Raw genomic sequence first — 12,712 nt, 5'->3', positions numbered from 1 at the left:
CTTAGAGATATGTAAAAACACTGATCAGGTACCATATAATGTAATAGCATAACTACTATTGAAAAGTATTTTAACTATTCAAATGTTTTTGAAAGGGTGATTTATTAAATAGTATATTTTATTGAAAAGTCTTGTTTTTTACCTGTACAACACTTTGTAAAAGTTATAACATATTGCTCTCAAGGATGTTAGGTAGCAAGAGTTGGAAGCCATAGATAACTGATGTTGACATGTGTACATGGCAGGAGAAGGCACACAGAGCCATGGACGAGCTGTGGAAGCTGAGACACCGCAGTTCTGACCTGATGGGAACCGTCCTCAATGTGCAGTCCGGAACCTGGGTGCGTCGAGATTCAGGGGTTGGTGCAGGCATTGACTCCTACTATGAGTACTGCCTTAAGGCCTACATCTTGCTTGGGGAGGATCGGTATCTCAGCAGATTCAATAAGGTGGATATACATTTCCTTTTTGTGTTGTAGTTGACTGTAATAACACTCTTAAACAGGGTTTAATAACAATAACTCGTTTGTTTTGAAGCCATAATGACTAACAGTGCGTATATATTTCTTGAGACTACTTATTTGGGCTTGCACATTTGCCAATTCAATGTACCTCATAATTCAAGTTCAGATGAATTTAAACCTTTTGGGACCAGAACCAAAAAATGTTCTAAAATTGCACACAATCTTTTTGGGGATGTGTTCAAAAACTGCATATCTCTAATAGTAAGTGTTTTTCTTAAAGAGTAAAGTAAAGAACTATACTCCAAAAAGGCCCTTAGCTTAAAAAAATTAAAGCTCAGTAAATATTCAATGTTTTTAGTAACAAAATGTTAAGAAAGGAATTGCCTTCATTAAAACCATAATTTTACCTTTTCAAAAATATATGAAAATATTTACAAGATGAAACATATGCATAAAAAGGTTACAGGTGTTTTTTAATTTGAATTAATTTTTAGTTTTAACGGAATCTGCTACCCAAATCTCTGCTAATGTACACAAGGAATATTACACTACATCCTTGCCAGCCTAATTACCATAGTTTTTTAGGTTTGTTAACAAATATATTTCAATGCAAACAAAGATCAAATTGCATTTATGCACCTGTTGTGAATTTGTGGTGAATTTGATTACTATTACAAGTTGGCCACCCGACCGCAAAACCGGAAATAAGCCAGGAATTTAACGCATTGGAAAAATAACCGGGAATAAGCTGGAACTCTTACTGTAGAACCAGAAAATCTCAAAAACAATTTTTCTATTTCTGAAAACTGAAATAATTTGACAACTCCTTGAATCAGGACTTGATTAATCTCGAAACATCGTATTTAACATGACGTGGTTCGTGAAACTGTGAGTGAAGATTGACTTGTATGTTTAAGAGCCCCATCTGACATTGGTTTATCCAAGGTTGCCTCCACTAGTATAGTGTAGTTTATCTTGGTTAGTGCTACTAGTTCATTCCCTGTAACACAAGAATTGATTTGACTATTAAAGTTGGCCGATCGATCGTCTCAAGCCACCGCCACTATACGAGTGGTACACGTTAAGGTAAAGTGGCAATTTTGTGTAGGTTTTATTCAGCCATAGAAATGAGGTCTCCGGACAAAGTTATCCAACTCTTATTTTTGAGTGAAAATAGCATTAAAAAAAAATTAGGTAGATTGCACGTGTCTAAAATGTACATGGTTTACCCTATAAACAGGGTGTTTATCTTAACCGAACAATAGAGTTCGGTTCTGTGAATATTATTATCTGTTTGACAGTTTGATAAGAGATGCAACCTGGATTTTGTGTATACCAGAATGTTAGTTGGAATTTTACCAGACATGATAAGACACCTTTTAGAGAAGAAAATAGATGGTTTGTGACAGCAAGTAAAGCCGAGAAGGGAGGGAGCCTTTGGATCGGACATGATGCACAGCATGACAGAATGAGCAGTGGGCTGAGCGACAGGACATAAATTTTAATGTCTAGAGTCGGTGGTGGATCAGCGGCACCATGATACCACCCTGCCACTAACTTCTGTTGTGGCCAGTGTCGATTGCTCTCCATGTGTACATACAAACATTAAACTTGAAGTCTCCGCTCTTAACACTCACCACCCATCACTTACCACTCATATCACATCCGAGGCCTTGGCTTGGTCTAAGAACAATTGCTCCTTACATACACGTTTCGATAAGTCATCAGAATACATAGGTTGATACAAAGAAAGTTATGTTTCGATATAACGATGATGTCCAAGTCCTCAGCTGCGTTTACACTAGCAAAAAGTTGCACAAGTTTTGTGTCTGGACAGTAAGAATCACTGGGTGTAAATGGGCGCAAGAACTCTCATGAACTCTGTTGCAACCAGTGTTACACAGTTGTTGCAAGAACTGGAAGGAAAGCAGTGTCTGCCAGTAAAGTTTGAATTATAAACATTGCCATGAGTGAACAGACTTTGTATTGACTCCTGCTACAACCAACAGCTGTAGTAAGTACTTGCGACAGTTCTTGTGGAAAAATTGCTTATAATTTTCACATTATGTGACAGTAGTTTTGCAAATGCTATTTCAACTTTACTTGCCAGTGTAAACGCAGCTTAACATTGTCACCAGTTTCCAGACAACCTGGTGACCGAATCTACCACGCATGTCAGATTTTGTTGTCAGAGTGGAATTGTTTGGACAACAGTTGGTGAATATCCCATCAGATCTCCAATCAACTATTCGTCTGAATGACTTCCTTCCATATGTGACGATTGGTCAGACAATTTGTACTTCAAACCAAATAGTCCAACATGTATGATAAACCTTGTGTCATTTTGTTTTGTAGTCCATGATTATAATCTAACAAATATGTTTTAACTTGAACCACAGTGAGCCTTTTGTGTGTTTATTTACTTTATAGTTGTGTTGTCGTATTGGAATGATTCTATTCTTGCATTATTTTAAAGGCAAACAAGATATTTAAGAGCCAGTAATTGGTAATGTTAATTGTGCTCGTATTCTGGGGGCAACTATGAAAGGTACTGTTATATACTGGTGTCTACTTATTCAACAGATCGTGAATTAACTGCACTTCAGTAACTTATGTAGCAGATAACTCTCTGATGCACTCTTCATGTATTGGCCGGTGGTGGAATATATTAGGAGCCACAATACTTTTGCGGGACTGAAATCAGCACTGCCATAACAATGAGAATTTGTGAAAGCGTGGATTATGCATGAATTTTCATAATGTCCCTGGAAATTTTACTAGGGATGGATCGATTCCGAAACTCAATACCACAGCTCCTTTCACTCGATTCTGATACCAACAGAAGTGCTTATAATACACTTGGAAAATCATGATTTCACTATATTGAAACTAGTGATATGTGGAAGCTGAATCTCTAATCCAAATAAATCAATTCGCGGACAACAGCTGATTGGCAGTATGCAAATTACTGATTGCTAAAATTTGTTTTTGTAGTTCTTAGTGTATTAAAAACTATTTAGAAACATACAGTAACAAAATAATGTAATTTATACATAATATCTTAATTGAAGTTCGTATTTTCTATGTCTATATTTGTTGACAACAGCGTGATGGGTAATGTCCGTTTTGCTGGTTCTTTGTGCGGACATTAGCTACTCGGTGGTAAACAGATGATCACTAATTTTACTTTTATCTATACGTTGTAGTTTGTGTACTTGTACACAAATAGATTCTCTATAAAAATATATACATATCCTTGCATTTTTACTTTAATGGAATATATTCTGGAAGCTCATGTTTTAAGCTACCTTTTCTATTATTTAAAAATAGAAGGTAGAGGATATGAATTGTAGTTTTAAAAGCGTGAATCCCTGCAGATCCCTTTTATGTAGTATGGTATTGTTAGGCTTGTTTTCCCTAAACAGGTCAAAGTTTAAAGTAGAGTTCTAATGACTATGAAAGTATTTTATTGTTGTTCCGAACCAACCTTTTGTATCAGCAAAATTGCTGTCTCATACCGTAAGTTCATGCACCGCAAACCTCGCAATGCTGGACTATAGTTTGCCCCACTGCAGCGCTGTGTTGGAAATTGATTTCTCTCTTTATATTTCAGAATTGGATACGTGTATTTTGCTAACAGCACAGAAAGGAAAGTTATGATGTATACACAATGTAATGTAGACACATTGAAAGGCAGATCAAATCTAAGGAGCTTAAAATAAGTGATGAATCATCACCGAATTTCAAGCATTTCACTAGCGACGCAGTTTGCTATGCCTTCCGGAGCTTCATGGCATTTCCTGCAAATACAGATAGTGATTATAAACTGTCACCGTTGCACTCTGTGTAAGGGTTGAATCCAATATTACAGTTGTTTATTTGCTTTAAAAATGGACTGTAGAATCGGAAATTTTCCAGGAAAAACCAGGAATTTGAAAAACGGTTTTGAGTGGCCAACCTGTATTTGGTTTTCAGTTGCATCTTTCCCAAAGCGGTTATGGAAAATTAAAAAAATAAACTGGCAGTATGCAAACGGCCGGTCCAGAGTGGAAAAATATGTGCTGTTTTAACATTGCCAGCTTATCCTCAATGCTGTTCTACTTTACTGGTGATATGATGGCTGTCCTGTAAAGGTTAAATATCATTCATCCTGCTTTTAGTTTAATTCTGCTTATTGACATAAAAATTCCCAATATTTACTATTTCTATTTATAAATAGCATTTTTCTTCCAAGAGAGACTTTATTGAAGTAGTTTCCAAGGGGACAAATCATTTGTTTTGCCAAACACTTGTCAAAAGTGGTGCAATGTGCTCTAACCCAGTAATATGAACCACCACTATTTATGAAATTAATTGTTTCAAAACAAAACACAAATGCAATATTGATAAGATATTAAATTTTTAAGTAAAACGAAGCAATTTTTTAAATTAGCAGTTTTTATGTGTTCACAATCTAGGTCAATTCGTATAGCGCTAACCTAAAATCTTTTTGTAAATTATAATATCTACTACTATTTGTTATTAAATTCAAAATATAGAATAATTATTTCAATTTATTTGTTAATTTGGTGTACGTTAGCAAAGTAACATGTCAACTTACATGTAAAATTTATGAAACTGAAACTTCTATATTTATAATTCTATAATTTATTTACTTTCTCTAATAACTAAAATAATGCACATTGTTATGTTGTGTTGTCTCAAGCTGGACCAAATAGTTCTGTTCCTGCTGTTGGAGCTGAACAATAGCTTTTTCTCTATCTTGAGGAACGAAATGTTTTAGTAGTAATTTTAAAACTTAGTTTTTAAAGACTTGAAAGAATCTAAGTTACCACAATACATTCTGAGTTAATCTTTAAATTTATTGATGCTAAATATGATTGGATGTGAACTATTGTGATTACAGCACTATTCTGCAGTGATGAAATACATCAGCCAAGGTCCCATGCTGTTGGATGTGCACATGCACAAACCACACACCAACTCTCGCAATTTCATGGATGCCTTGTTGGCATTCTGGCCTGGGCTACAGGCAAGTAGTCCTAGATAGTGTGTGAGAATTAATATCTATTTTGTTGGCATTATCTATCAGATATGTACAATCTATCTCTAGACTAAGCCTTTTATATAAGTAGTCAATATAGGCTGATAACTTTTAATGTAAAAATACATATTTTGTTATTTGATAACTTAATGATTTGAAATGTACAAAAACACATTATTAACCCTAGATCTGGCAGTTGAAGTTCCTGAAATGGCTGGCACCATTTTAATAGTTGTGCACATCATCATTCAAACTTATGTAGAATGTTTATTATTAAAGTAAAGTATATATTGCTATATATTTACTATATCAGTACATTTCAAGGAAAATTTATACACAGTTAGACTTATTTTTGTATTTTAGTTAAAGACTTTTTTGTCATTTCAAATGAAAAAAATAACAATAAAGGAAAATCCTAAAATAAAACTTTATAATAAATAAAAAAACAATTTTTGATTTTTCTGCAAAATATACAAAATCCCTCCCAAAAGATTTTCTGTATAAAACGTAAAAAAACTCCACTTTCCCCAAAACAATATTTTGTTTAACAGTAAAAATGTATAGTTTTGCATAAAACCACATATTTACGTTCAAACATTTTTAGGCATTTTTAAAACGTTTATTATATTTTGAAACTTTCACTATTATGTACCACTAGAGAAAACATTTCACAAGGAAAAGTTTGATGTCACTTTATACAATCAAAACTCTAATAAAATAAAAAATAACAAAATGCTGATTTCTAGTCAAAACTAGTCAATTTATAATAAAATAATGCTGCAAAACCGTGTTTGCAATTGATGTCTTTTTTCAGACCAGAGAGTATTAATGATGTTTCAAGCAAATGCTCTTATTCAGGAAGACATTCTGAATGCAGTGATGTAGCCAAATGTTTTCCTAAACAAAGTTTCCCGTATCAAAATTGGAAGACAAAATTTTGTTTTTTGCATTCTGTTGAAGTGGGTGAGCAAAATCGGCAAACCAATGTTTTTTACTACAACTTTATTTTGATTTTGTACCTATTAAACATTATTAATCAATAAACAATACATGAAATTAAGCTGTAAAAGACATCCTGATTAATCTGATACAATTTGTCCTATTTAGATTTGACGTACATCTTTTTTGATAGCAAAAGTTTCATTAAAAAGATGGAATAGTGACTAGTTGTTTGACATTAGAGAAACATTTTAAAGTGATCAGTCACTAGGAATAGTGACTAGTTGTTTGACATTAGAGAAACATTTTAAAGTGATCAGTCACTAGTCATTTGACAGATCCAGGGTTATCCATCATCACTGGGAGAGATGGTTAAAATAATTTTTAACAGTCTACTATTTATTTTTGTAATATTTGATGTATGATGTAGTAAAAAATATTTCATATGTAAGTGTTATGATTTAAATTTAAATGTTGAATAGTTTAGCATACTGTTGCCTTAAAAAGTATTATATACAACTGTTCAGTTTCATAAGTTTTTAATTTCAATTTTAATTTTGAATGTTATCATAAAATTGCTGTATTTTCAATTCTGGAGTCAATTGTCCAAATGTTTATTGATTCCTATTTTTGAATCTGTTGATTTTTGGGATTATACACTGCACTTTGGCATTTTATACTCCATTTTATTTCCTTTCTGGGTTCATTTTATATAATAATAAATATATATCAATTTAAAATCACATCATAACACTAATGATTAAAATATTTTTCACATTTTTTATGAATTGTCTTAAATCGATATTGCGAAGTGGTTTACAATCTTAGTTACATTGGTGAAGAATTACTACATTATTGATAGCTTGTTGATAATGATTTTTTTTAATATTCAACAAACTTAGCTTTACTTTTGAGTTGACATCAGTTGTTCATTTGAACAAGAGTAATTTTGCATAAACTAACAATAGGAGTAATTTCATTAAAGGAGGAGCTAGCTCTTCTGTGATTCGTTTCTGATGCATGTTTGGCAATAGCTGAATTTTTTAGTTTGTCCGTATTTATATCGTTCATGTTCTATAATGGTGTGACTTTTTGTAAATCTTATCACAATCTCATAGTTAATTATATAAATTCCACTTTTATTCTCATTTAAAATTTTAGCTTTTGGACTTCCAAGTAGATTATTTATCTTATTCGTTGTGGAAAAAGTTATGTTCATGTCAACATTTTTCCTAAATATTTTTTATAAAATGGACTTCTTTATAAAATTCTTCAAAGTCATGAATTTCCAGATACTTTTTCTACTGTCTCACTTTTTAAATATAATTTAAGGCAGTTGTGTTTTTTAGTATTTTTTTGTAGCTGTAATCAAATTTTCTTTAAATAAAACCCTTAATAGCCATTGGTGTCATGAAACATTCAGCATTCAATTGTACTCATACTATACGAAATTTGTTAGTATAAGTTTTTCATTTATTATTAACTTTGATATTGTTGTAGTTGCTTAACACAGTATAGAAAATAAGTGCCTGACCCAAACCATAACAATATTATGTGAGTTATTTATATTTAATTATTGAACCCTGCCAACAAGTGTTGTAAACTTTAGTGAGCCCCTATAGTGTGAAATATTGCATTTAAGAAATAAAAATAAGTGTATTAACTTATATAATATTCTTATTTTTATTCATAAACATTTGTTTCAGGTGTTGAAGGGAGACTTGAAACCAGCTGTTGAAACTCATGAAATGCTTTATCAAGTCATGCAGAGGCACAACTTCATCCCAGAAGCTTTCACTACAGATTTTCAGGTTGAAATTTGATATTAAAGAGAGAATTAAGAAAATTAAGAAGAGTTCAGTCCTACTTGTCCCATTTTCTTACTATTACTACTTTTCCAAAGTTGGTTGTTGAATCCAGAATTTTCAAATTTGTCAAGAATACATCTCTATTTTTAATGTATTGGCAGAGGTTCAGATAAATGGCTATAGTTTTAGAATTAAATCATATTCTCTACCTTGTACTTTCATTTGGTAGGTTATAAAATCAACTTCCACAATATGTTCGTTTTATCTGGATAAATATGGGTATTGTTTTGTTACTTATAAAATATATTTTAACATAAAATGTTTTAAGGTATTTAAAACCACACCTGTTTATGGTAAACAAATATTTAGGTAATAACATCACATATTTTATCAAGTAAATATTGAATATAAGTACAAAAATTATAATTTTAATTAAAATTAACGACCTTTTGGTTGCTTAGCACTGAGAAGCTGACATCTGCGCATAGTTGCAGCAGATGAGGAATGATGCACGAACATAAATATATATTTTAACTGCAATCAATATATTATTTACAGCACTATGATAATTTATTTATCCATTTACGCTTTTTCATACACTAAGTTTGACAAAACCATATTTTATACATAATGATTGGTTATTTGCTTACTGCCAATCAGCTCATATGGCTAATCTCAGCAGTTTCAATTGTCGAATATCACCAAATGATCCTCAAATCCGAGTCTTTAAATCTCTATAAATATTTGGTGGATTTGAGAGCCAGTTTTGACACATTACTGCTGGATAGCTTACCTAGGACTGTGAAAACAATGTTTGTCACTTGAAGAGGGAAAAACCATGGACAGAATCCCACTGAGGAATAGATATACAGTATTAAGATCCATAGTAAAACACGTCCACCTGTTCAGGTACACTGGGGCCAGCATCCACTGAGGCCAGAGTTCCTGGAGAGCACCTATTTCCTGTACCGAGCTACCAAGGATCCCCACTACCTGTATGTGGGCCGTGACATACTGCGTGCACTCCAGACCTATGCCAGAGTTCCATGTGGCTATGCAGCTGTCAAGGATGTCCGCACCAACCACCATGAAGACCGGTAACATCAACTCAAGATTGATTTATTTTACAGCTTTGTCATTTTAAATTACTGCAAACAAGACATCTTAAATCATATGATAGACTGGCTATGTTATTCAAAGAGAGAGTGAAGATCACAATCTTTAATACTGACAGCTGATTCCAGCTGTCACTGTGTTACAGCATACTTAGTTGAGGAGTATGGAGTATTTTTGATTTCTTTATTTGATTAATAATATTTGTGGATGATTGGAGGGAGTGGCATGTATTTTTTATTTTGAAAAATATAAGTTAATATTTCCACTATGTTTAAAATTTTACAGAAAAAATATTAATTTTATTATATTTTGGAATTTAAAAAATGTTACTCTCTCTGGGAAAATGATATTTACTACAGTATGGATACTTGAATATATACTTCATGTTGATAAAATCCGACTGAGGATAAGAACAAAAAAAGTATAATTGATTTGTAGCAGTCTTTGGATTTGTAGAAATGAATGGTTATTACTCGTAAGTTTTAATTAAAGTCTATTATATTACAAATTTAATAATTTTACTATACCTTTTATGTTAGTTACTGTGTTAACATGATATTGAAAATGTAAATAATTGCTATTGAGTTAGTATTAAAAATGTTAAACTCTTGGTTAAAAAAGATTAATCAGATAAAGTTTAATTTTTTATTTCTTTATTTGATTAATAATATTTGTAGATAAGTTAACTTTATTTCTGTTCTTCAGTGTGGACTGAGTCCTACTTGGTCCTGTAAACAATGTATTTAGACTTCAAGTCTCAAATTTAGTTTGCATATTATATAAATATACTTTTTACATACAATTGCTTACTTATTTTTTGTGGATGGATTTCAAAGGAATGCTTTTTGAAAATTTGTATTTTGGAATACTTATCATCAGACGTTTTCCATTGAGCCTGATTATAAAAAGATCCAAAATTACTACTTCAAATGTTTATAATTTCTCGTGAAGTGATCCAACAATTTTTTGTTCTTTTTCTGGCTTTAGGTATCTAGAAGTATTGTGACTATTATATTTTAAAAAATTTACTCAACCCAAAATCGATTGCACCACCAATCACAATTTGGAGTTTTAAAATTGTAAACACACGCATTCATATGGGATCTGTGTTGATTTATAAAAAAACAACAGAGCCCTTTCGGATTTTCAGTCTGCTTCTTGCTTTACTTCTCGTGATGCACAAGGAGGAGCGCACTCGCCCTTCCCCCATCCAACGGCAGTTCCCTACCTTACCCCTCCTGCCCCTTAATTTGTTCCTCTCTTCATTCGCTCTGCACTTGATGTCTCCGTTCTCGGCTCTCATCATAACCAAATAAATAGTTTTTTTTTACAACTTGGATAATCTCATTGAGTTTTGGTTGTGTTAAGCTGAGCACTCGTATTATTAATTACATTCTGAATGAAGATATATGTATATAATGTTATACTAATACATTTCAAATAACTCAAACATTCAAAACATCGTTAGATGGAAAATTACAGTGGTTTGAATGAACTTCAATGCTTGACAACAAGGGCGCTTTACATGACCCTACATACTCTAAAATTTGCATTCTTTTTTCGATAACGTAAAAGAATAATGAAAATTTTCGTTTTCTCTGACAAGAAAAATATACTACTTCAATAGGAATTAGTCAGGTTAGAATAAATAGTCTAACCATCTAATTAATAAATTATTTATCTATAAATATAGAGGCAAGAAAATGAGAAAAAACTAAATTAATTGATCAATTGACAAGGCTATGCATTTGACGCAGAATGTAATATTATCTTATAATTTTGTACAAAGTAAAACGGTAGAAGATTATAATAAGATTTTTATGAGGTGTATGGGAAAGATACATTCAGACAAGGAATGGACATGTGTTCTATTTTAAAATAACTAATTTTTTAAATAATAACTTTATTAACAAATATGAAGTTTTCTAAAATCATGATTATAAAAAGTGTGATTTCCTCCAGTTATAAATAATTTTAAAAGTATATTCTTGAAGGTATAATACTTGATTGTATTAGTTACACAACTAATACAATCAAAGGTTTAGCTCAACATTCATAAGGCTAAAAAAATTTATTTTCAGCCGTTTTTATTGGAGCCTTCTTACACAATTGCCTAAATGTTCTAATTTAAAGGCCTATAATTCCTGTAAAGTGATTGAAAACATGTTTTACTAGATCACTTCTGAGCTATTCATTGAAAAATTAATCTGTGTTTGACGGCCTATCCTCAAGGTCTGCCATCATTAATTTCTGCCTGTCTATCTGAACGCTATCTAAAAAATGAACTGACTTATACAAATGAAATTTTGCATAAACTTCATTTTTATACAAGGAACATCGAGTTCAATGGTGGTGCATGTCCAACCATGGAGTTTGATTGAGCGTCATTGAAACTTATCATTGACATTTTCTTGATTGTCTATCGAGGGGATGAAAAGTTTATTTTCTGTATTACTGTCTGCCTGTCCACAAGGCATATCAAGAATGGAATGAGCGATAGACCTAAAATTTTGACTACGACCTCAGCGAAGCCTATTTTGCGACACTTGGTATGGTTTACTCCTAACTTGTTTGTATATAGACAAGACATAGTTCGATGATGGTTTCAATATGTGATTCTCAAAACAAAATCACCCAAGGTTATGCAAACATAGCAACTTTGATAATACAGAAATTATGAGTATAATGTTAACTTTACGCAAAACTTTAAATTACTAATGGCATCCCAAACTCCTATTTTGAGTATTTCAAGTCTAACAAAAGCTCATTTTGGTATCTGTAACCATAGAACATTATAGAAAGAATCATTTGGACTTTTGAGTATTTCCATACAGGCATTTCTGGATTAGAGTCTAGTTTGAAAAATTTCTGTAGATAGGTTTGATTTTATTCATAACTGCCAAAGGGTGTAATGAGCAGTCAGTACTCCCTAAAATATCCATAAAATATGGAGCAAAAAATCAATATTTCAATAGTTATATAAAATATTTAAAAAAATCAATTTTGTAATACTTCCCAAGGTATCGTTATATTTAAGTTTTTTCATCGTAAAAAAAAGACTTCTCAGGTCATTCACATTATTTGATACGTGTTTATTGTCATAAAGTTTTTCACATAATGGCGGTACCTAGATAAACCTTTATCTTTGAATAATATACAGTATTATTACGAGAATAATAGTGAACACATGATTAGCATAATTTATAGCCAATTTAAACTCTAGTAATAAAATGTTTGGGTAAGTTCTTTGGGTAGTCTCAAACAATAGAAAGTTTCAGGATGGCGGCCATTTGCGATTGTACAAAATTTCAGTCTAAGATGTTGTACAACATAATTTAGAA

The 12,712-nt window shown here is 31.9% G+C and overlaps 1 protein-coding gene across 1 annotated transcript in view; it reads left to right on the top strand.

The window, feature by feature from the left end:
* LOC124365015 (ER degradation-enhancing alpha-mannosidase-like protein 3) overlaps positions 1-12,712 on the top strand; it is a 92,061-nt gene that overhangs the window by 28,526 nt on the left and 50,823 nt on the right. The window contains exons 8-11 of the mRNA XM_046820899.1: positions 246-449; positions 5,371-5,496; positions 8,154-8,258; positions 9,165-9,352. Of these exons, the coding sequence (XP_046676855.1) occupies positions 246-449; positions 5,371-5,496; positions 8,154-8,258; positions 9,165-9,352 (623 nt within the window). The remainder of the gene's footprint in view (positions 1-245; positions 450-5,370; positions 5,497-8,153; positions 8,259-9,164; positions 9,353-12,712) is intronic.

This window comes from Homalodisca vitripennis, chromosome 1 (assembly GCF_021130785.1).
Source record: "Homalodisca vitripennis isolate AUS2020 chromosome 1, UT_GWSS_2.1, whole genome shotgun sequence".
NCBI lineage: Eukaryota > Metazoa > Arthropoda > Insecta > Hemiptera > Cicadellidae > Homalodisca > Homalodisca vitripennis.
Note: the sequence above shows the minus strand (reverse complement) of the source record. Positions and strands in the feature narration are given on the sequence as shown.